General features: G+C 50.2%; 1 protein-coding gene across 2 annotated transcripts in view; it reads right to left on the reverse strand.

Annotated features, from left to right (window-relative positions):
* Positions 1 to 25839, reverse strand: part of cdkal1 (CDK5 regulatory subunit associated protein 1-like 1) — a 746123-nt gene that overhangs the window by 350111 nt on the left and 370173 nt on the right. For both annotated transcript variants that reach the window (XM_036935217.1, XM_036935222.1), the window contains exon 9: positions 11349 to 11515. In XM_036935217.1, coding sequence (XP_036791112.1) covers positions 11349 to 11515 — 167 coding nt within the window. The remainder of the gene's footprint in view (positions 1 to 11348; positions 11516 to 25839) is intronic.

Below are 25839 nucleotides of genomic sequence, written 5' to 3' on the forward strand. Positions count from 1 at the left end.
TCCCCAGCCTCCACAGTGTTCAACAGGGTGTCAGTCCCCAGCCTCCACAGTAGAGTCCACAGTGTTCAACATGGTGTCAGTCCCCAGCCTCCACAGTGTTCAACAGGGTGTCAGTCCCCAGCCTCCACAGTGTTCAACAGGGTGTCAGTCCCCAGCCTCCACAGTAGAGTCCACAGTGTTCAACAGGGTGTCAGTCCCCAGCCTCCACAGTAGAGTCCACAGTGTTCAACAGGGTGTCAGTCCCCAGCCTCCACAGTAGAGACCACAGTGTTCAACAGGGTGTCAGTCCCCAGCCTCCACAGTGTTCAACAGGGTGTCAGTCCCCAGCCTCCACAGTGTCCAACAGGGTGTCAGTCCCCAGCCTCCACAGTAGAGACCACAGTGTTCAACAGGGTGTCAGTCCCCAGCCTCCACAGTGTTCAACAGGGTGTCAGTCCCCAGCCTCCGCAGTGTTCAACAGGGTGTCAGTCCCCAGCCTCCACAGTAGAGACCACAGTGTTCAACAGGGTGTCAGTCCCCAGCCTCCACAGTGTTCAACAGGGTGTCAGTCCCCAGCCTCCACAGTGTTCAACAGGGTGTCAGTCCCCAGCCTCCACAGTGTTCAACAGGGTGTCAGTCCCCAGCCTCCACAGTGTTCAACAGGGTGTCAGTCCCCGGCCTCCACAGTGTTCAACATGGTGTCAGTCCCCGGCCTCCACAGTGTTCAACAGGGTGTCAGTCCCCAGCCTCCACAGTGTTCAACAGGGTGTCAGTCCCCAGCTTCCACAGTGTTCAACAGGGTGTCAGTCCCCAGCATCCGCAGTGTTCAACAGGGTGTCAGTCCCCAGCCTCCACAGTGTTCAACAGGGTGTCAGTCCCCAGCCTCCACAGTGTTCAACAGGGTGTCAGTCCCCAGCCTCCACAGTGTTCAACAGGGTGTCAGTCCCCAGCCTCCACAGTGTTCAACAGGGTGTCAGTCCCCAGCCTCCACAGTGTTCAACAGGGTGTCAGTCCCCAGCCTCCACAGTGTTCAACAGGGTGTCAGTCCCCAGCCTCCACAGTGTTCAACAGGGTGTCAGTCCCCGGCCTCCACAGTGTTCAACAGGGTGTCAGTCCCCAGCCTCCACAGTGTTCAACAGGGTGTCAGTCCCCATCCTCCACAGTGTTCAACAGGGTGTCAGTCCCCAGCCTCCACAGTGTTCAACAGGGAGTCAGTCCCCAGCCTCCGCAGTGTTCAACAGGGTGTCAGTCCCCAGCCTCCAGTGTTCAACAGGGTGTCAGTCCCCAGCCTCCGCAGTGTTCAACAGGGTGTCAGTCCCCAGCCTCCACAGTGTTCAACAGGGTGTCAGTCCCCAGCCTCCACAGTGTTCAACAGGGTGTCAGTCCCCAGCCTCCACAGTGTTCAACAGGGTGTCAGTCCCCAGCCTCCACAGTGTTCAACAGGGTGTCAGTCCCCAGCCTCCACAGTGTTCAACAGGGTGTCAGTCCCCAGCCTCCACAGTGTTCAACAGGGTGTCAGTCCCCAGCCTCCACAGTGTTCAACAGGGTGTCAGTCCCCAGCCTCCGCAGTGTTCAACAGGGTGTCAGTCCCCAGCCTCCGCAGTGTTCAACAGGGTGTCAGTCCCCGGCCTCCACAGTGTTCAACAGGGTGTCAGCAGCAGAGATTGTCTATATAGTTTCATCAAGAAGCTTGAAATCAAAGGGATGTTTACAGGTCATTTTTTGAGATGACACCGCTAACTAGCTTTAGCGCAACGACTGGAAGTATATGGTATCTACTAGCATGCTAGCAGTTACCATAGACTTCCAGTCATTGCGCTCACACTAGTTAGCAATAGCGCTAGTTAGCAACTTCCTTCAAAACTGCAGGCAGACATAAAAAGGGCAATAATTTTGACCATAGCCTTACACTCTGCGTATCGACTGTCCTCTCTCCTCCCTCTCTCTCCATCCCTCCCCATCACATCATATAGACTGTCCTCTCTCTCCATCCCTCCCCATCACATCATATAGACTGTCCTCTCTCCATCCCTCCCCATCACATCATATAGACTGTCCTCTCTCTCCATCCCTCCCCATCACATCACAACAGGGTGTCAGTCCCCGGCCTCCACAGTGTTCAACAGGGTGTCAGTCCCCAGCCTCCACAGTGTTCAACAGGGTGTCAGTCCCCAGCCTCCACAGTGTTCAACAGGGTGTCAGTCCCCAGCCTCCACAGTGTTCAACAGGGTGTCAGTCCCCAGCCTCCACAGTGTTCAACAGGGTGTCAGTCCCCAGCCTCCACAGTGTTCAACAGGGTGTCAGTCCCCAGCCTCCACAGTAGAGTCCACAGTGTTCAACAGGGTGTCAGTCCCCAGCCTCCACAGTAGAGTCCACAGTGTTCAACAGGGTGTCAGTCCCCAGCCTCCACAGTAGAGACCACAGTGTTCAACAGGGTGTCAGTCCCCAGCCTCCACAGTGTTCAACAGGGTGTCAGTCCCCAGCCTCCACAGTGTCCAACAGGGTGTCAGTCCCCAGCCTCCACAGTAGAGACCACAGTGTTCAACAGGGTGTCAGTCCCCAGCCTCCACAGTGTTCAACAGGGTGTCAGTCCCCAGCCTCCGCAGTGTTCAACAGGGTGTCAGTCCCCAGCCTCCACAGTAGAGACCACAGTGTTCAACAGGGTGTCAGTCCCCAGCCTCCACAGTGTTCAACAGGGTGTCAGTCCCCAGCCTCCACAGTGTTCAACAGGGTGTCAGTCCCCAGCCTCCACAGTGTTCAACAGGGTGTCAGTCCCCAGCCTCCACAGTGTTCAACAGGGTGTCAGTCCCCGGCCTCCACAGTGTTCAACATGGTGTCAGTCCCCGGCCTCCACAGTGTTCAACAGGGTGTCAGTCCCCAGCCTCCACAGTGTTCAACAGGGTGTCAGTCCCCAGCTTCCACAGTGTTCAACAGGGTGTCAGTCCCCAGCATCCGCAGTGTTCAACAGGGTGTCAGTCCCCAGCCTCCACAGTGTTCAACAGGGTGTCAGTCCCCAGCCTCCACAGTGTTCAACAGGGTGTCAGTCCCCAGCCTCCACAGTGTTCAACAGGGTGTCAGTCCCCAGCCTCCACAGTGTTCAACAGGGTGTCAGTCCCCAGCCTCCACAGTGTTCAACAGGGTGTCAGTCCCCAGCCTCCACAGTGTTCAACAGGGTGTCAGTCCCCAGCCTCCACAGTGTTCAACAGGGTGTCAGTCCCCGGCCTCCACAGTGTTCAACAGGGTGTCAGTCCCCAGCCTCCACAGTGTTCAACAGGGTGTCAGTCCCCATCCTCCACAGTGTTCAACAGGGTGTCAGTCCCCAGCCTCCAGTGTTCAACAGGGAGTCAGTCCCCAGCCTCCGCAGTGTTCAACAGGGTGTCAGTCCCCAGCCTCCAGTGTTCAACAGGGTGTCAGTCCCCAGCCTCCGCAGTGTTCAACAGGGTGTCAGTCCCCAGCCTCCACAGTGTTCAACAGGGTGTCAGTCCCCAGCCTCCACAGTGTTCAACAGGGTGTCAGTCCCCAGCCTCCACAGTGTTCAACAGGGTGTCAGTCCCCAGCCTCCACAGTGTTCAACAGGGTGTCAGTCCCCAGCCTCCACAGTGTTCAACAGGGTGTCAGTCCCCAGCCTCCACAGTGTTCAACAGGGTGTCAGTCCCCAGCCTCCACAGTGTTCAACAGGGTGTCAGTCCCCAGCCTCCGCAGTGTTCAACAGGGTGTCAGTCCCCAGCCTCCGCAGTGTTCAACAGGGTGTCAGTCCCCGGCCTCCACAGTGTTCAACAGGGTGTCAGCAGCAGAGATTGTCTATATAGTTTCATCAAGAAGCTTGAAATCAAAGGGATGTTTACAGGTCATTTTTTGAGATGACACCGCTAACTAGCTTTAGCGCAACGACTGGAAGTATATGGTATCTACTAGCATGCTAGCAGTTACCATAGACTTCCAGTCATTGCGCTCACACTAGTTAGCAATAGCGCTAGTTAGCAACTTCCTTCAAAACTGCAGGCAGACATAAAAAGGGCAATAATTTTGACCATAGCCTTACACTCTGCGTATCGACTGTCCTCTCTCCTCCCTCTCTCTCCATCCCTCCCCATCACATCATATAGACTGTCCTCTCTCTCCATCCCTCCCCATCACATCATATAGACTGTCCTCTCTCCATCCCTCCCCATCACATCATATAGACTGTCCTCTCTCTCCATCCCTCCCCATCACATCACAACAGGGTGTCAGTCCCCGGCCTCCACAGTGTTCAACAGGGTGTCAGTCCCCAGCCTCCACAGTGTTCAACAGGGTGTCAGTCCCCAGCCTCCACAGTGTTCAACAGGGTGTCAGTCCCCAGCCTCCACAGTGTTCAACAGGGTGTCAGTCCCCAGCCTCCACAGTGTTCAACAGGGTGTCAGTCCCCAGCCTCCACAGTGTTCAACAGGGTGTCAGTCCCCGGCCTCCACAGTGTTCAACAGGGTGTCAGTCCCCAGCCTCCACAGTGTTCAACAGGGTGTCAGTCCCCAGCCTCCACAGTGTTCAACAGGGTGTCAGTCCCCAGCCTCCACAGTGTTCAACAGGGTGTCAGTCCCCAGCCTCCACAGTGTTCAACAGGGTGTCAGTCCCCAGCCTCCACAGTGTTCAACAGGGTGTCAGTCCCCAGCCTCCACAGTGTTCAACAGGGTGTCAGTCCCCAGCCTCCACAGTGTTCAACAGGGTGTCAGTCCCCAGCCTCCACAGTGTTCAACAGGGTGTCAGTCCCCGGCCTCCACAGTGTTCAACAGGGTGTCAGTCCCCGGCCTCCATAGTGTTCAACAGGGTGTCAGTCCCCGGCCTCCACAGTGTTCAACAGGGTGTCAGTCCCCGGCCTCCACAGTGTTCAACAGGGTGTCAGTCCCCAGCCTCCACAGTGTTCAACAGGGTGTCAGTCCCCGGCCTCCACAGTGTTCAACAGGGTGTCAGTCCCCAGCCTCCACAGTGTTCAACAGGGTGTCAGTCCCCAGCCTCCACAGTGTTCAACAGGGTGTCAGTCCCCAGCCTCCACAGTGTTCAACAGGGTGTCAGTCCCCGGCCTCCACAGTGTTCAACAGGGTGTCAGCAGCAGAGATTGTCTATATAGTTTCATCAAGAAGCTTGAAATCAAAGGGATGTTTACAGGTCATTTTTTGAGATGACACCGCTAACTAGCTTTAGCGCAACGACTGGAAGTATATGGTATCTACTAGCATGCTAGCAGTTACCATAGACTTCCAGTCATTGCGCTCACACTAGTTAGCAATAGCGCTAGTTAGCAACTTCCTTCAAAACTGCAGGCAGACATAAAAAGGGCAATAATTTTGACCATAGCCTTACACTCTGCGTATCGACTGTCCTCTCTCCTCCCTCTCTCTCCATCCCTCCCCATCACATCATATAGACTGTCCTCTCTCTCCATCCCTCCCCATCACATCATATAGACTGTCCTCTCTCCATCCCTCCCCATCACATCATATAGACTGTCCTCTCTCTCCATCCCTCCCCATCACATCATATAGACTGTCCTCTCTCTCCATCCCTCCCCATCACATCATATAGACTGTCCTCTCTCCATCCCTCCCCATCACATCATATAGACTGTCCTCTCGCTCCATCCCTCCCCATCACATCATATAGACTGTCCTCTCTCCATCCCTCCCCATCACATCATATAGACTGTCCTCTCGCTCCATCCCTTCCCTGCCTACCCCTTCATATAGACTGTCCTCTCTCTCCATCCCTTCATATAGACTGGCCTCTCTCTCCACCCATTCATATAGACTGTCCTCTCTCTCCACCCCTTCATATAGACTGTCCTCTCTCTCCATCCCTTCCCTGCCTACCCCTTCCTATAGACTGTCCTCTCTCTCCACCCCTTCATATAGACTGTCCTCTCTCTCCATCCCTTCCCTGCCTACCCCTTCCTATAGACTGTCCTCTCTCTCCACCCCTTCATATAGACTGTCCTCTCTCTCCATCCCTTCCCTGCCTACCCCTTCCTATAGACTGTCCTCTCTCTCCACCCCTTCATATAGACTGTCCTCTCTCTCCATCCCTTCCCTGCCTACCCCTTCATATAGACTGTCCTCTCTCTCCATCCCTTCCCTGCCTACCCCTTCCTATAGACTGTCCTCTCTCTCCATCCCTTCCCTGCCAACCCCTTCCTATAGACTGTCCTCTCTCTCCACCCATTCATATAGACTGTCCTCTCTCTCCACCCCTTCATATAGACTGTCCTCTCTCTCCATCCCTTCCCTGCCTACCCCTTCATATAGACTGTCCTCTCTCTCCATCCCTTCCCTGCCTACCCCTTCCTATAGACTGTCCTCTCTCCCCACCCATTCATATAGACTGTCCTCTCTCTCCACCCCTTCATATAGACTGTCCTCTCTCTCCATCCCTCCCTGCCTACCCCTTCATATAGACTGTCCTCTCTCTCCTTCCCTTCTCCATCCCATCCCTGCCTACCCCTTCATATATATACTGTCCTCTCTCTCCATCCCTACCCAACACATAATATAGACTGTCATCTCTCCATCCCTTCATATATGTGCTTAAACACCCCTCTGGTTCTCTGACTGTCCCTGGGCTTTAATGCTGTGCTAAACACCCCTCTGGTTCTCTGACTGTCCCTGGGCTTTAATGCTGTGCTAAAACGCCTTCCTTACTGAAGGTGTTAATACGCCACAGGATCACAGAGCTCTTCACAGCTCAAATCACCCTGCAATTTACTACCCTTTTCCCCCTGTCACTCCACCATCGCAGTAGCGAGACCGACCGCTCAGAAATAAAAAGGGGAAAAAAAGGAAAAATGTCAAACAGGAAGCACTAGGCTTTGTTAAGATATCTTTTCATGTCTCGGAGAGAGACAGAAAGTAGATCCATTAAAGGTGAAATATATAATAATGTCAAAATGAAATGCCCATGAGACCAATCTGGATCTAACAGCACCAATCACCAAAATGGCGGCGTGTCGTCGTCGGCGTTGGTATTTTCCGGATGTGTCAGAAGTAACCGACGTGAGTGGCTTAGAAAAGTGCACTTGGCATTTTCCTCGCCGAATCAAAACCATTTACTTTGATTATTTTTTTTTTGGGTCCAATAGCAGGCGACGTAATATCTGAAGTATCTGAGAAAGGGAAAAAAAAAGGCCCCAAACCAGACAGATCTGCCCTTTAGCTGGTTGGAAGAACACAACAGATGGCACTTTATAAAGACTGGAGCTACTGGTTCACTGAACTCTGGTTCAAATCATTCACACACATATTATACAGACTGACTACTGGAGCTACTGGTTCACTGAACTCTGGTTCAAATCATTCACACACATATTGTACAGACTGACTACTGGAGCTACTGGTTCACTGAACTCTAGTTCAATCATTCACACACATATTGTACAGACTGACTACTGGAGCTACTGGTTCACTGAACTCTAGTTCAATCCTCACACACATATTATACAGACTGACTACTGGAGCTACTGGTTCACTGAACTCTAGTTCAATCCTCACACACATATTATACAGACTGACTACTGGAGCTACTGGTTCACTGAACTCTGGTTCAATCCTCACACACATATTATACAGACTGACTACTGGAGCTACAGGTTCACTGAACTCTGGTTCAATCATTCACCCACATATTGAACTGTATAAACAGAGAGAACAACAACAACAAAACAACAAGTTCATCTGCTGAACGTATGAACCCATCGCTAGGCGGAGGAATCCATCGCTAGGCGGACGAACACATCGCTAGGTCGGACGAACCCATCGCTAGGTCGGACGAACCCATCGCTAGGCGGAGGAATCCATCGCTAGGCGGACGAACACATCGCTAGGCGGACGAACCCATCGCTAGGCGGACGAACCCATCGCTAGACGGACGAACCCATCGCTAGGCGGACGAACCCATCGCTCAGGCAGACATACCCATCGCTGGGCGGAGGAACCCATCACTAGGCAGACATACCCATCGCTAGGCAGACGAACCCATCGCTAGGCGGACGAACCCATCGCTAGGCGGACGAACCCATCGCTAGATGGATGAACCCATCGCTAGGCGGACGAACCCATCGCTAGGCGGACGAACCCATCGCTAGGCGGACGAACCCATCGCTAGGCGGACGAACCCATCGCTAGGCAGACATACCCATCGCTAGGCGGATGAATCCATCGCTGGGCGGATGAACCCATCGCTAGGCGGAGGAACCCATTGCTAGGCAGACAAACCCATCGCTAGACGGACGAACCCATCGCTAGACGGACGAACCAATCGCTAGGCAGAGGAACCCATCACTAGACGGACGAACCCATCGCTAGGCGGAGGAACCCATCGCTAGACGGACAAACCCATCGCTAGACGGACGAACCCATCGCTGGGCGGAGGAACCCATCGCTAGGCAGAGGAACCCATCGCTAGGCGGACGAACCCATCGCTAGGTGGACGAACCCATCGCTAGGCGGACGAACCAATCGCTAGACGGACGAACCCATCGCTAGACGGACGAACCCATCGCTAGACGGACGAACCCATCGCTAGACGGACGAACCCATCGCTAGACGGACGAACCCATCGCTAGGCGGACGAACCCATCGCTAGGCAGACAAACCCATCGCTAGGCAGACGAACCCATCGCTAGGCAGACGAACCCATAGCTAGGCGGACGAACCCATCGCTAGGCGGACGAACCCATTGCTAGGCGGAGGATCCCCTCGCTAGGCAGACGAACCCATCGCTAGGCAGACGAACCCATCGCTAGGCAGACGAACCCATCGCTAGGCAGACGAACCCATCGCTAGGCGGATATACCCATCGCTAGGCGGACGGACCCATCGCTAGGCGGACGAACCCATCGCTAGGCGGACGAACCCATCGCTAGGCGGACGAACCCATCGCTAGGCGGAGGAACCCATCGCTAGGCGGATGAACCCATCGCTAGGCGGATGAACCCATCGCTAGGCGGACGAACCCATCGCTAGGCGGACGAACCCATCGCTAGGCAGATGAACCCATCGCTAGGCAGACGAACCCATAGCTAGGCAGACGAACCCATAGCTAGGCAGACGAACCCATCGCTAGGCGGACGAACCCATCGCTAGGCGGAGGATCCCCTCGCTAGGCAGACGAACCCATCGCTAGGCAGACGAACCCATCGCTAGGCAGACGAACCCATCGCTAGGCAGACGAACCCATCGCTAGGCAGACGAACCCATCGCTAGGCAGACGAACCCATCGCTAGGCAGACGAACCCATCGCTAGGCAGACGAACCCATCGCTAGGCAGACATACCCATCGCTAGACGGACGAACCCATCGCTAGACGGACGAACCCATCGCTAGGCGGACGAACCCATCGCTAGGCAGACGAACCCATCGCTAGGCAGACGAACCCATCGCTAGGCAGACGAACCCATAGCTAGGCGGACGAACCCATCGCTAGGCGGACGAACCCATCGCTAGGCGGAGGATCCCCTCGCTAGGCAGACGAACCCATCGCTAGGCAGACGAACCCATCGCTAGGCAGACGAACCCATCGCTAGGCAGACGAACCCATCGCTAGGCAGACATACCCATCGCTAGGCGGACGGACCCATCGCTAGGCGGACGAACCCATCGCTAGGCAGATGAACCCATCGCTAGGCAGACGAACCCATAGCTAGGCAGACGAACCCATCGCTAGGCGGACGAACCCATCGCTAGGCGGAGGATCCCCTCGCTAGGCAGACGAACCCATCGCTAGGCAGACGAACCCATCGCTAGGCAGACGAACCCATCGCTAGGCAGACGAACCCATCGCTAGGCAGACGAACCCATCGCTAGGCAGACGAACCCATCGCTAGGCAGACGAACCCATCGCTAGGCAGACATACCCATCGCTAGGCGGACGGACCCATCGCTAGGCGGACGAACCCATCGCTAGGCGGACGAACCCATCGCTAGGCGGACGAACCCATCGCTAGGCGGACGAACCCATCGCTAGGCGGACGAACCCATCGCTAGGCGGAGGAACCCATCGCTAGGCGGACGAACCCATCGCTAGGCGGACGAACCCAAAGCTAGGCGGAGGAACCCATCGCTAGGCGGATGAACCCATCGCTAGGCGGAGGAACCCATCGCTAGGCGGATGAACCCATCGCTAGGCGGAGGAACCCATCGCTAGGCGGAGGAACCCATCGCTAGGTGGAGGAACCCATCGCTAGGCGGAGGAACCCATCGCTAGGCAGACGAACCCATCGCTAGGCGGAGGAACCCATCGCTAGGCGGAGGAACCCATCGCTAGGCGGAGGAACCCATCGCTAGGCGGATGAACCCATCGCTAGGCGGAGGAACCCATCGCTAGGCGGATGAACCCATCGCTAGGCGGAGGAACCCATCGCTAGGCGGAGGAACCCATCGCTAGGTGGAGGAACCCATCGCTAGGCGGACGAACACATCGCTAGGCGGACGAACACATCGCTAGGCGGAGGAACCAATCGCTAGGCGGAGGAACCCATCGCTAGGCGGAGGAACCCATCGCTAGGCGGATGAACCCATCGCTAGGCGGAGGAACCAATCGCTAGGTGGAGGAACCCATCGCTAGGCGGAGGAACCCATCGCATGAAAAAAACGCCTTCCCACTGTCCTCCATATACATCCAACTCTCCAGATTACACGACTAATTAGCATTTAACTGTTATTTCCTTCATTAGCAGGAAGCTTGGTCAGGTTTTAATTTGAATGTATCAGAGCATAAACATGGCCTATACATACGGGGACCACATTACAGCCTCAATGAACCCCCCAGCCAATTAAAACAGCTCGTCACAGTACCTCTACCATGTTACTAGTGTGGCACATCCCCGGGATCACAGACACTAACACACACACACACACACCCACTAACACACACACACACTCTCAGACATATACACACATTCATACACTAACACACACAAACTGTCAGATACATACACTAACACACACACATGCTGTCAGACACACACTCACACACACACACACACACACACACACAGTCAGACAAATTGCACACATTCATACACTAACACACACACTGTCAGACACACACACAGAGACACGTACACACATTCATACACTAACACACATACACACACACACACCTCACTATAATCCCCATTCCACCTGAGGAGACAGTCTCTGTCCGTTGTTGGACAACTGATGTCACTGCTGGTGCTGAGAACAGTCACCTTGTAAAGGAACTCAGAAACGCAGCGTCAGGCCTGGGTGTCCAATAATGAACATCTGTGAATTCCTAAATATGTATACCGTAACAGTCAACACACACACACACACACACACACACACACACACACACACACACACACACACACACAGTGACGGTACCTCTAGGTGCTCCAGGATGTACGGAGGGTTGGTCATGCCCAGTCTCAGCATGGCACCTTCGGGAATTTCTTCCACTAGTCTCCATAGCAGAGTGGGCAGGTCTGTCCCGATGTCCTTCCCATATGCCCCGGTGTCCTCACTGGTCAGCCAGATCTCACACACACCCTCTGAGGAGGGAGGGAGAGAGAGAGAGAGAGAGGAGAGAGAGAGAGAGAGAGGAGAGAGAGAGAGAGAGAGCAGAGAGCGAGAGAGAGCGAGAGAGAGCGAGAGAGCGAGAGAGAGAGAGAGAAGACCCCTGTAAGAACACACTAAATACCATGACGTACTGCAATAACCACATAGAAAATCACAAAGAAACCAACAAGATAGTTGTTATTATTGTCTCTGAGGAAAATAAAAGAGATGCACACTAAGAAACATACGGATGATAAAATACAGTGAACATCATCTGATACGGCAGCATATCAACATAATGTAGAAGATGATTACTGGTAAAACAACACCTTAATAAAGTCTTAGTAACGTCTTAGTAAATACCTTAGTAACCTCTTAGTAAATACCTTAATAAAGTCTTAGTAACCTCTTAGTAACCTCTTAGTAAATACCTTAGTAACGTCTTAGTAAATACCTTAGTAACGTCTTAGTAAATACCTTAGTAACGTCTTAGTAAATACCTTAGTAACGTCTTAGTAAATACCTTAGTAACGTCTTAGTAAATACCTTAGTAACGTCTTAGTAAATACCTTAGTAACGTCTTAGTAAATACCTTAGTAACGTCTTCGTAAATACATTAGTAAATCCCTTAGTAAATCCCTTAGTAAATCCCTCAGTAAATCCCTCAGTAAATCCCTCAGTAAATCCCTCAGTAAATACATTAGTAAATCCCTTAGTAAATCCCTCAGTAAATCCCTCAGTAAATCCCTCAGTAAATCCCTCAGTAAATCACTCAGTAAATCACTCAGTAAATCCCTTAGTAAATCCCTCAGTAAATCCCTTAGTAAATCCCTCAGTAAATCCCTTAGTAAATCACTCAGTAAATCACTCAGTAAATCCCTCAGTAAATCCCTCAGTAAATCCCTCAGTAAATCCCTTAGTAAATCCCTCAGTAAATCACTCAGTAAATCACTCAGTAAATCCCTCAGTAAATCACTCAGTAAATCCCTTAGTAAATCCCTTAGTAAATCCCTCAGTAAATCACTCAGTAAATCCCTCAGTAAATCCCTTAGTAAATCCCTCAGTAAATCCCTTAGTAAATCACTCAGTAAATCCCTCAGTAAATCCCTTAGTAAATCCCTCAGTAAATCCCTTAGTAAATCCCTCAGTAAATCCCTTAGTAAATCACTCAGTAAATCCCTCAGTAAATCCCTTAGTAAATCCCTCAGTAAATCCCTTAGTAAATCACTCAGTAAATCACTCAGTAAATCACTCAGTAAATCACTCAGTAAATCCCTCAGTAAATCCCTCAGTAAATCCCTTAGTAAATCCCTCAGTAAATCCCTCAGTAAATCCCTTAGTAAATCACTCAGTAAATCACTCAGTAAATCACTCAGTAAATCACTCAGTAAATCCCTCAGTAAATCCCTCAGTAAATCCCTCAGTAAATCCCTCAGTAAATCCCTTAGTAAATCCCTCAGTAAATCCCTTAGTAAATCACTCAGTAAATCACTCAGTAAATCACTCAGTAAATCACTCAGTAAATCACTCAGTAAATCCCTCAGTAAATCCCTCAGTAAATCCCTCAGTAAATCCCTTAGTAAATCCCTTAGTAAATAGGCTACCTTAATTGATCCCTACAACAACATAATAATGTATTGGCCCGTCTCGCAGATCAAATGGAAGTATTTACCACCCAGGTCTCTGTCTCTTACCTGGATGTCAACCACTAACCCATCTCATGGCAGATCGCTTCCCATTTAGGATTCAGAGGAGACGGCTGATTCTAGTGAATACCGACTGCAGGGGATCATTACAGTAACTGAGTAAGATACATTTAGCTGGGAGTGAGTCAAACTGAACGAGCACACAGACTCACTCACGCAAACAGACAGACTCACGCACACAGACAGACTCACGCACACAGACAGACTCACGCACACAGACAGACTCACGCACACAGACAGACTCACACACACAGACAGACTCACACACACAGACAGAATCACGCACAGACAGACAGACTTACACACAGACAGACAGACTCACGCAAACAGACAGACTCACTCACACACACAGACTCACACAAACACACACACAGACTCACTCAAACACACACACACAGACAGACTCACGCACACAGACAGACTCACACACAGACTCACGCACAGACAGACAGACTCACGCACACAGACAGACTCACGCACACAGACAGACTCACGCACACAGACAGACTCACGCACACAGACTCACACACACAAACAGACAGACTCACGCACACAGACTCACGCACACAGACTCACGCACAGACTCACGCACACATACTCACGTACACATACTCACACACACAGACATACTCACACACACAGACAGACTCACGCACACAGACAGACTCACGCACACAGACAGACTCACGCACACAGACAGACTCACGCACACAGGCAGACTCACGCACACAGACAGACTCACGCACACAGACAGACTCACGCACACAGTAAGGTTGTATTCAGGTGAGTAGCTCGCTAATGAGGTCTCTCTCTTTCTCCCTGTTTCACACTCAGAGGACCTCAGACCCCATCGATATTCCTCTCGCTCTCCTCCATCCATTCTCCCCATGTTCTGTTCAAGTCAGAAACACTGATTCATTATCAATGAAATCCTTCACCGTCAATTTCCCGCAGGCTGAACACTGAACCTGAGACGGAGAGGCTGAACACTGAACCTGAGACGGAGAGGCTGAACACTGAACCTGAGACGGAGAGGCTGAACACTGAACCTGAGACGGAGAGGCTGAACACTGAACCTGAGACGGAGAGGCTGAACACTGAACCTGAGACGGAGAGGCTGAACACTGAACCTGAGACGGAGAGGCTGAACACTGAACCTGAGACGGAGAGGCTGAACACTGAACCTGAGACGGAGAGGCTGAACACTGAACCTGAGACGGAGAGGCTGAACACTGAACCTGAGACGGAGAGGCTGAACACTGAACCTGAGACGGAGAGGCTGAACACTGAACCTGAGACGGAGAGGCTGAACACTGAACCTGAGACGGAGAGGCTGAACACTGAACCTGAGACGGAGAGGCTGAACACTGAACCTGAGACGAAGAGGCTGAACACTGAACCTGAGACGGAGAGGCTGAACACTGAACCTGAGACGGAGAGGCTGAACACTGAACCTGAGACGGAGAGGCTGAACACTGAACCTGAGACGGAGAGGCTGAACACTGAACCTGAGACGGAGAGGCTGAACACTGAACCTGAGACGGAGAGGCTGAACACTGAACCTGAGACGGAGAGGCTGAACACTGAACCTGAGACGGAGAGGCTGAACACTGAACCTGAGACGGAGAGGCTGAACACTGAACCTGAGACGGAGAGGCTGAACACTGAACCTGAGACGGAGAGGCTGAACACTGAACCTGAGACGGAGAGGCTGAAACCCAGACATCAATAATCAGCAGAGAAGTAGCAGCATATAGAGGCAACCCAAACTCAACCCAAACTCAACCCAAACTCAACCCAAACCCAACCCCAACTCAACCCAAACTCAACCCAAACTCAACCCAAACTCAACCCAAACTCAACCCAAACTCAACCCAAACTCAACCCAAACTCAACCCAAACTCAACCCAAACTCAACCCCCAACTCAACCCCAAACTCAAACCCAAACTCAACCCAAACTCAACCCAAACTCAACCCAAACTCAACCCAAACTCAACCCCAACTCAACCCCCAACTCAACCCCCAACTCAACCCAAACTCAACCCAAACTCAACCCAAACTCAACCCAAACTCAACCCAAACTCAACCCCAACTCAACCCCAACTCAACCCCAACTCAACCCAAACTCAACCCAAACTCAACCCAAACTCAACCCAAACTCAACCCCAACTCAACCCAAACTCAACCCAAACTCAACCCAAACTCAACCCCAACTCAACCCCAACTCAACCCCAACTCAACCCAAACTCAACCCAAACTCAACCCAAACTCAACCCAAACTCAACCCAAACTCAACCCCAACTCAACCCCAACTCAACCCAAACTCAACCCAAACTCAACCCAGGACACATACAGGGTGTTTTTTATTTAAATAATAATGACCTTCCACAAGAACCTTGGGTCTACAATAACAACCTTGGGTCTACAATAACAACCTTGGGTCTACAATAGCAACCTTGGGTCTACAATAATAACCTTGGGTCTACAATAACAACCTTGGGTCTACAATAACAACCTTGGGTCTACAATAACAACCTTGGGTCTACAATAACAACATTGGGTCTAAAATAATAACCTTGGGTCTACAACAACCACCTTGGGTCTACAACAACAACCTTGGGTCTACAACAACAACCTTGGGTCTACAATAACAACCTTGGGTCTACCATGAGAACCTTGGGTCTACCACAAGAACCTTGGGTCTACAATAATAACCTTGGGTCTACAATAATAACCTTGGGTCTACAATAATAACCTTGGGTCTACAATAATAACCTTGGGTCTACAATAATAACCTTGGGTCTACAATAATAACCTTGGGTCTACAATAGCAACCTTGGGTCTACAATAGCAACCTTGGGTCTACAATAACAACATTGGGTCTACCACAAGAACCTTGGGTCTACAATAACAACATTGGGTCTACCACAAGAACCTTGGGTCTACAATAACAACCTTGGGTCTACCACAAGAACCTTGGGTCTACAATACCAATCTTCATTCTCAGAATGTGCAGTAAAGAACACTGGAGAACCTCTGTAGAGACTTGTTGACCTAGACGTTGAATCCCACACCGGCACTGAGGCCAGGTCTGAGACTGTGAATCTGCCTCTTTGATATAGTGACTTTTTTAAAAGTTATTTCATAACCTTGGATTCAGTCATGTTATTTTTGGCAGAGGGCTTCAGCAAGCGGTTTTGAATCTGGCGAACAATGAAGGGAGCCTCCTAGTCCTGTGTCTCACTGAGGAGGATAAGTAAAGACAGACAATTTGACTTTGGAAAATAGTTTCCGTACGGGCATATCAGATCCTTGCCTATAGCGTCGGATAACTTGTAGAAAACACACAGCCAAACAAACTGAATATCATAACAGCTTCAACAGGGGTACATAAGGAACCTTGCCTCCCAATGGGAGTGCTCATAGCAAGGTAATAGAGGGTAAACTAGTCAAAAAACAACAAAATAATATATACAATGAACCTGTACGAACTGAAGAGAGGACTCCATCGTTAACCACGGCAAAGAAAACAGGATGTGAGCGTCAGGCTGACATTTCCATCACCTGCATGTGGTTCAATGAGATCAACGCTGTGTTACTGTGACCTGCTTCCTCTACGTTCTTTCCACAGCAGCCCCATTAGAACCCATCTACAGGAAGGCTTGATGTCATACATTCACGGGTGGATTGTTGTTGCGGAGGCTGATATTCATAAATACATTCCTACAAAAAACAACCTGTAAACGCACACGAGATCTCACAAGGGAAGGACAAGGGAGAAGCAGAGAGAGGGATGGAAACAGGGCCGGTGTGGAAAGAGACAGGGAAATAGAGAGGGATCTCTGGGTTTAGAGCAACAGGGTGGAGAGGACTGGAGGGTGTGTCCCTGAACAAGCAGGGGGGGGAGAGGTGGAAAGGGGGAGAGGTGGAAAGGTAGAGTCCCAAACATGGGGGGGGGAGGGGGGCAGATGCAGTGGGTGCAGGCAGTCATGACGAGGGGGGCAGCTGAGTGCTTTGCCTAACCCTCTCCAAACAAAACATCAGGCTGGAGCAGGGAGGCAGGCTGCTGGCCCAGGGGTGGGAGGACAGGAGAGGGCTGGAGCAGGGAGGCAGGCTGCTGGCCCAGGAACAGAGGGACAAGGGCAGGGGAGGTCGCAGGGGAGGTCTGAGGCCGTCTGCCTGTTAGTAACTCTACTAACCCAACCCTCCCTGAGCCAAGTGTCTGTCGTCTGCCTGTCACCAACACTACTAACCCCAAGCCAACAGTGTGGCAGGACTCTGACGTCAGGCAGAGGTTTGGCGTTTGGAACAGCTCCATTGGCTGGGGAATGTTTTGTCTGCCTTGGACAGAGATCATGTTCTCCTTGCTGTTGTCAACAGTAGCGTGACTTTATATCTGCAACAAGGACTGAATAAGATAGAAACCTCTTGAAGCTGGCCTACGCTCCAGGAGAAGTACAACTCCCCAGTACGTAGTGAAGCTGGCCTACGCTCCAGGAGAAGTACAACTACCCAGTACGTAGTGAAGCTGGCCTACGCTCCAGGAGAAGCACAACTACCCAGCACATAGTGAAGCTGGCCTACGCTCCAGGAGAAGCACAACTACCCAGTATGTAGTGAAGCTGGCCTACGCTCCAGGAGAAGTACAACTACCCAGTACGTAGTGAAGCTGGCCTACGCTCCAGGAGAAGTACAACTACCCAGTACGTAGTGAAGCTGGCCTACGCTCCAGGAGAAGCACAACTACCCAGTATGTAGTGAAGCTGGCCTACGCTCCAGGAGAAGTACAACTACCCAGTATGTAGTGAAGCTGGCCTACGCTCCAGGAGAAGTACAACTACCCAGTACGTAGTGAAGCTGGCCTACGCTCCAGGAGAAGCACAACTACCCAGTATGTAGTGAAGCTGGCCTACGCTCCAGGAGAAGCACAACTACCCAGTATGTAGTGAAGCTGGCCTACGCTCCAGGAGAAGTACAACTACCCAGTACGTAGTGAAGCTGGCCTACGCTCCAGGAGAAGTACAACTACCCAGTATGTAGTGAAGCTGGCCTACGCTCCAGGAGAAGTACAACTACCCAGTACGTAGTGAAGCTGGCCTACGCTCCAGGAGAAGTACAACTACCCAGTATGTAGTGAAGCTGGCCTACGCTCCAGGAGAAGTACAACTACCCAGTATGTAGTGAAGCTGGCCTACGCTCCAGGAGAAGTACAACTACCCAGTATGTAGTGAAGCTGGCCTACGCTCCAGGAGAAGTACAACTACCCAGTACATAGCCAAATATGTATCCTGTACCACTGTGGATGTGAGTGGTGCTGTAGGGGGAACATCCTGTACCACTGTGGATGTGAGTGGTGCTGTAGAGGGAACATCCTGTTCCACTGTGGATGTGAGTGGTGCTGTAGAGGGAACATCCTGTTCCACTGTGGATGTGAGTGGTGCTGTAAAGAGGAACATCCTGTTCCACTGTGGATGTGAGTGGTGCTGTAGAGGGAACATCCTGTTCCACTGTGGATGTGAGTGGTGCTGTAAAGAGGAACATCCGGGCCACGTTTATCTCTCTGCCTTAACGTAGAGGAGGATGAAGTATCGACTGCAGCTCTGAACAACCTGTCAGCTCCCATCCTTTCAACTCATTAGGGAGGTGTGTGTAAAACAGTGAACTCACATTAAACGATACACGGCGTAGCTACACTCAACTAAATTAATATTTCAAGAGCTTAGCCAAAATAAAGCTAAATTGTTAATTGCCTTTTTGAAAGCCTCACCAAAAGCTAACAGCTAACATTTCATTTGGCCTCTCAAGCCCTAGTGTAAATGATTAATTCTGTTTCATATCTTTTAAAGCAGTGTTTACCCTCTCTGAACACAGAGAACCAAACTCCCTACTCTGCTCTAATGACTCTACAGCTGTCGAGTGGAGCAACCAGGACAGGGTGACCCCAGGGTGAGGTGTGTATGTACCAGGGCAGGATGACCCCAGGGTGAGGTGTTTATGTACCAGGACAGGGTGAACCCAGGGTGAGGTGTTTATGTACCAGGACAGGGTGACCACAGGGTGAGGTGTTTATGTACCAGGACAGGGTGACCCCGGGGTGAGGTGTTTATGTACCAGGACAGGGTGACCCCAGGGTGAGGTGGTCATTATGAGCCCCACCATCTCTCAGCTCTAGAACACAAGGTATCTCTGTCTATTTTAAACTATGTTAAATCTGAGACGGCTCACACAACCCAACCAGAAGTACTCTGTCTCAGGGAAAATATGCATCCAGCTGACCCCTCTCTCTATATATCTCAGGGGTCTCTCTCTCTCTCTATATATATATATATATATATATATATATATATATATATATATATATCAGGGGTCTCTCTCTATATATATATATATATATATCTCAGGGGTCTCTCTCTCTCTATATATATATATATATATCTCAGGTGTCTATCTCTATATATATATATCAGGGGTCTCTCTCTCTATATATATATATCAGGGGTCTCTCTCTCTCTATATATATATATATCTCAGTGGTCTCTCTCTCTCTATATATATATATATATATATCTCAGGGGTCTCTCTCTCTCTATATATATATATATATATCTCAGGTGTCTATCTCTATATATATATATCAGGGGTCTCTCTCTCTATATATATATATCAGGGGTCTCTCTCTCTCTATATATATATATATCTCAGTGGTCTCTCTCTCTCTATATATATATATATATATATCTCAGGGGTCTCTCTCTCTCTATATATATATATATATATCTCAGGTGTCTATCTCTATATATATATATCAGGGGTCTCTCTCTCTATATATATATATCAGGGGTCTCTCTCTCTCTATATATATATATATCTCAGTGGTCTCTCTCTCTCTATATATATATATATATATATATATCTCAGGGGTCTCTCTCTCTCTATATATATATATATATATCTCAGGGGTCTCTCTCTATATATATCTCAGGGGTTTCTCTCTCTATATATATCTCAGGGGTCTCTCTCTCTCTGTATATATCTCAGGGGTCTCTCTCTCTCTGTATATATCTCAGGGGTCTCTCTCTCTGTATATATCTCAGGGGTCTCTCTCTCTGTATATATCTCAGGGGTCTCTCTCTCTCTATATATATATATATATATATATATATCTCAGGGGTCTCTCTCTCTGTATATATCTCAGGGGTCTCTCTCTCTGTATATATCTCAGGGGTCTCTCTCTCTGTATATATCTCAGGGGTCTCTCTCTCTGTATATATCTCAGGGGTCTCTCTCTGTATATATCTCAGAGGTCTCTCTCTCTGTATATATCTCAGGGGTCTCTCTCTCTGTATATATCTCAGGGGTCTCTCTCTCTCTGTATATATCTCAGGGGTCTCTCTCTCTCTGTATATATCTCAGGGGTCTCTCTCTCTGTATATATCTCAGGGGTCTCTCTCTCTCTGTATATATCTCAGGGGTCTCTCTCTCTGTATATATCTCAGGGGTCTCTCTCTCTCTGTATATATCTCAGGGGTCTCTCTCTCTGTATATATCTCAGGGGTCTCTCTCTCTGTATATATCTCAGGGGTCTCTCTCTCTCTATATATATATATATATATATATATATCTCAGGGGTCTCTCTCTCTGTATATATCTCAGGGGTCTCTCTCTCTGTATATATCTCAGGGGTCTCTCTCTCTGTATATATCTCAGGGGTCTCTCTCTCTGTATATATCTCAGGGGTCTCTCTCTCTGTATATATATCAGGGGTCTCTCTCTCTATATATATATCAGGGGTCTCTATCTCTGTATATATCTCAGGGGTCTCTCTCTCTGTATATATCTAAGGGGTATCTCTCTCTGTATATATCTCAGAGGTCTCTCTCTCTATATATATCTCAGGGGTCTCTCTCTCTATATATATAGCTCAGGGGTCTATATCTCTATATATATATATATCAGGGGTCTCTCTCTCTCTCTCTCTGTATATATCTCAGGGGTCTCTCTCTTTCTGTATATATCTCAGGGGTCTCTCTCTCTCTCTGTATATATCTCAGGGGTCTCTCTCTCTGTATATATCTCAGGGGTCTCTCTCTCTGTATATATCTCAGGGGTCTCTCTCTCTGTATATATCTCAGGGGTAAGCTTAGCGAGCGTCTCGGGAGAGAGGGAGCCCTATGCTAAGGACGTTCAGCTCCATTACTGCTGGACGGAGTAATTACAGATGACCCTCTTCTCAAACACACACTCTCAAGGTTCATAACCCCGGATAGCTGGAGCCCGGGCCAGAGCTCAGTGGTGGCTAGTGACTGGGCTCTTTATTTAGCATTAGGGATTAGCATGCTAAAGAACAGGCAGAGAGCAGAGATGCTAATGAGGGCTAAGAACTGATTGCATGTTTAACGCACATATTCATGTCCCATATCTTAATTATCTGTTTCGCCACACACACACACACACACACACACACACACACACACAGTTTTTATCTGACATAATATTCCCTGTTGTTACTTCCCCCAATCTGCATGATAAACATTGTGTTACCGCGGGCGATCGTCCCGCTGATATTGATGTTTATTCATGCTCAGATTACAGCATCGATGTCTCCAGGCTTCTTCTCTTCTCTTTGTTTCGTTTCTCCATATACAGCTATGGCTCAGTGGTCTAATCTGGATTACATCTACATAGGCCCAGTGGTCTAATCTGGATTACATCTACATAGGCTCAGTGGTGTAATCTGGATTACATCTACATAGGCTCAGTGGTGTAATCTGGATTACATCTACATAGGCTCAGTGGTCTAATCTGGATTACCTCTACATAGGCTCAGTGGTGTAATCTGGATTACATCTACATAGGCTCAGTGGTCTAATCTGGATTACATCTACATAGACTCAGTGGTCTAATCTGGATTACATCTACATAGACTCAGTGGTCTAATCTGGATTACATTTACCTAGGCTCAGTGGTCTAATATGGATTACCTCTACATAGGCTCAGTGGTCTAATCTGGATTACCTCTACATAGGCTCAGTGGTCTAATCTGGATTACATTTACCTAGGCTCAGTGGTCTAATCTGGATTACATCTACATAGGCTCAGTGGTCTAATCTGGATTACCTCTACATAGGCTCAGTGGTCTAATCTGGATTACCTCTACATAGGCTCAGTGATCTAATCTGGAATACATTTACATAGACTCAGTGATCTAATCTACATAGACTCTGTGATCTAATCTGGATTACATTTACCTAGGCACCAGTAAGCATCTCTTATTACTCCTGAAGACTGTTAACTCTCTGTCTAAACATCCTGAGAGGTTTGGTTAAGGCCAGGCAGAGCCAGACTGTTAACTCTCTGTCTAAACATCCTGAGAGGTTTGGTTAAGGCCAGGCAGAGCCAGACTGTTAACTCTCTGTCTAGACATCCTGAGAGGTTTGGTTAAGGCCAGGCAGAGCCAGACTGTTAACTCTCTGTCTAGACATCCTGAGAGGTTTGGTTAAGGCCAGGCAGAGCCAGACTGTTAACTCTCTGTCTAGACATCCTGAGAGGTTTGGTTAAGGCCAGGCAGAGCCAGACTGTTAACTCTCTGTCTAGACATCCTGAGAGGTTTGGTTAAGGCCAGGCAGAGCCAGACTGTTAACTCTCTGTCTAGACATCCTGAGAGGTTTGGTTAAGGCCAGGCAGAGCCAGACTGTTAACTCTCTGTCTAGACATCCTGAGAGGTTTGGTTAAGGCCAGGCAGAGCCAGACTGTTAACTCTCTGTCTAGACATCCTGAGAGGTTTGGTTAAGGCCAGGCAGAGCCAGACTGTTAACTCTCTGCCTAAACATCCTGAGAGGTTTGGTTAAGGCCAGGCAGAGCCAGACTGTTAACTCTCTGTCTAGACATCCTGAGATGTTTGGTTAAGGCCAGGCAGAGCCAGAGTGTTAACTCTCTGCCTAAACATCCTGAGAGGTTTGGTTAAATCAACCAACCCAACCATCTTCCATCTATTTCTACTTCCTGAAACACACTGGACAGTAAATATATTGGAAACCTACCAGCTCTCTGAACCCCGAGAGCATTATGACTGTCAATAACTTTGCGTCATTTATAGCATGTTACTCTAAGGCCACTGTGCTTATCAACAACAAACTCTGACATGTTCTCCCCATATGCGGGACGACAGGGCTGTGAGCCTAAAGGGTTCATCGTAAACAGAGTTAATATTTTACTGGAGGGGGATCCGTCTAATTATGTAATCTAGCTACTAAAAATGCACAAAAAGGTAGAGACTAAAGCAGAAGCCAACTGTCAACTGGTTTTGACGTGAAACCACTTCAAAGCATCTAATCCCTTCCCCCAACGCCGTCTCCACGACACGGCCTCCCCTTCCCCCAACGCCGTCTCCACGACACGGCCTCTCCTTCCCCCAACGCCGTCTCCACGACACGGCCTCCCCTTCCCCCAACGCCGTCTCCACGACACGGCCTCCCCTTCCCCCAACGCCGTCTCCACGACACGGCCTCCCCTTCCCCCAACGCCGTCTCCACGACACGGCCTCCCCTTCCTCCAACGCCGTCTCCACGACACGGCCTCCCCTTCCCCCAACGCCGTCTCCACGACACGGCCTCCCCTTCCCCCAACGCCGTCTCCACGACACGGCCTCCCCTTCCCCCAACGCCGTCTCCACGACACGGCCTCCCCTTCCCCCAACGCCGTCTCCACGACACGGCCTCCCCTTCCCCCAACGCCGTCTCCACGACACGGCCTCCCCTTCCTCCAAACTACCCCCACCTCACCCTCTCTTTTACACTCAGTGGATGTACGTCACCTAAATAACTGTGTTTTCGCTAAAACTTGAATTCCCAATCGAACGCTGACACAGTCTCATAGATACGGGTGAACGCTGACACAGTCTCATAGATACGGGTGAACGCTGACACAGTCTCATAGATACGGGTGAACGCTGACACAGTCTCATAGATACGGGTGAACGCTGACACAGTCTCATAGATACGGGTGAACGCTGACACAGTCTCATAGATACGGGTGAACGCTGACACAGTCTCATAGATACGGGTGAACGCTGACACAGTCTCATAGATACGGGTGAACGCTGACACAGTTTCATAGATACGGGTGAACGTCCTCCCCCCCCCCCCCCCCTCCTCGGCACGGCCACATGGGATTCACCAACGGCTCTGCTCGCTCACAACACAAGTCTGAGAACTGTTGTTGTTCTGTGTTTTCAGGAAGTCATGAGTTGTCCAAAGTGTTTTACTGAGAAACACATGGTCCTATCAGTGTTTTGCTGAGAAACACATGGTCCTATCAGTGTTTTGAGTGAGTTATGTCAACAAGCCCCTGTGTTACATTCCTACAGTACCTCCTCAAAGCTGATTTATCTCCACATTACATCAGACAACACAACAGCTAGCTTTTGTCACCTCTCTCTCTCTCTCTCTCTCTCCCTCCCACCTTTTCTCTCTCTCTCTCCCGGCCCTCCCTCCCACCTTTTCTCTCTCTCTCTCTCTCTCTCTCTCTCTCTCTCTCTCTCTCTCTCTCTCTCTCTCTCTCTCTCTCTCTCTCTCTCTCTCTCTCTCTCTCTCTCTCTCTCTCTCTCTCTCTCTCTCTCTCTCTCTCTCTCTCTCTCTCTCTCTCTCTCTCTCTCTCTCTCTCTCTCTCTCTCTCTCTCTCTCTCTCTCTCTCTCTCTCTCTCTCTCTCTCTCTCTCTCTCTCTCTCTCTCTCTCTCTCTCTCTCTCTCTCTCTCTCTCTCTCTCTCTCTCTCTCTCTCCCTCCCTCCCTCCCTCCCTCCCTCCCTCCCTCCCTCCCTCCCTCCTTTTCTCTCTCTCTCTCTCTCCCGGCCCTCCCTCCCACCTTCTCTCTCTCTCACTCCCTCCCTCCCACCTTCTCTCTCCCTCCATCCCTCCCTCCCACCTTCTCTCTCTCTCTCTCTCTCCCTCTCTGTATCTCTCTCTCCCTCTCTCCCTCTCTGTATCTCTCTCTCTCTCTCTCCCTCTCTGTATCTCTCTCTCTCTCTCTGTCCCTCTCTCTCTCTTAATCTCTCTCTCTCTCTCTCTCTCTCTCTTTCTCTCTCTGTACCTCCCTCTCTCTGTCTCTATGTCTCTCCCTCCATCACTCTCTCTCTCTCTGTCTTTCCCTCCATCACTCTCTCTCTGTCTCTCTCTCTCTCTCTGTCTGTCTCTGTCTCTCGGCAGGAGGTGCAAAGTAAACTTTTATAGGATTTCATTCTTCCGCTGGCAGGGTGGAAACGGGGGAGAGAGGGAGAGAGGGAGAGGGGGATAGGAGAGAGAATGAGAGGGGGAAACGAGGAGAGAGGGGGATAGATGTGAGAGGGGGAAACGAGGAGAGATGGGGATAGATGTGAGAGGGGGAGAGGATGTGAGAGGGGGATAGATGTGAGAGGGGGAGAGGATGTGAGAGGGAGAGAGATGTGAGAGGAGGAAGCGAGGAGAGAAGGGAAGAGATGTGAGGATGTGAGAGGAGGAAACGAGGAGAGGGAGATAGATGTGATGATGTGAGAGGGGGAAACAAGGAGAGAGGGAGATAGATGTGAGAGGGGGAGAGGAGGAGAGAGGGAGAGAGATGTGAGAGGAGGAAGCGAGG

This window comes from Oncorhynchus mykiss, chromosome 2, assembly GCF_013265735.2.
Source record: "Oncorhynchus mykiss isolate Arlee chromosome 2, USDA_OmykA_1.1, whole genome shotgun sequence".
Taxonomy (NCBI): Eukaryota; Metazoa; Chordata; class Actinopteri; order Salmoniformes; family Salmonidae; genus Oncorhynchus; species Oncorhynchus mykiss.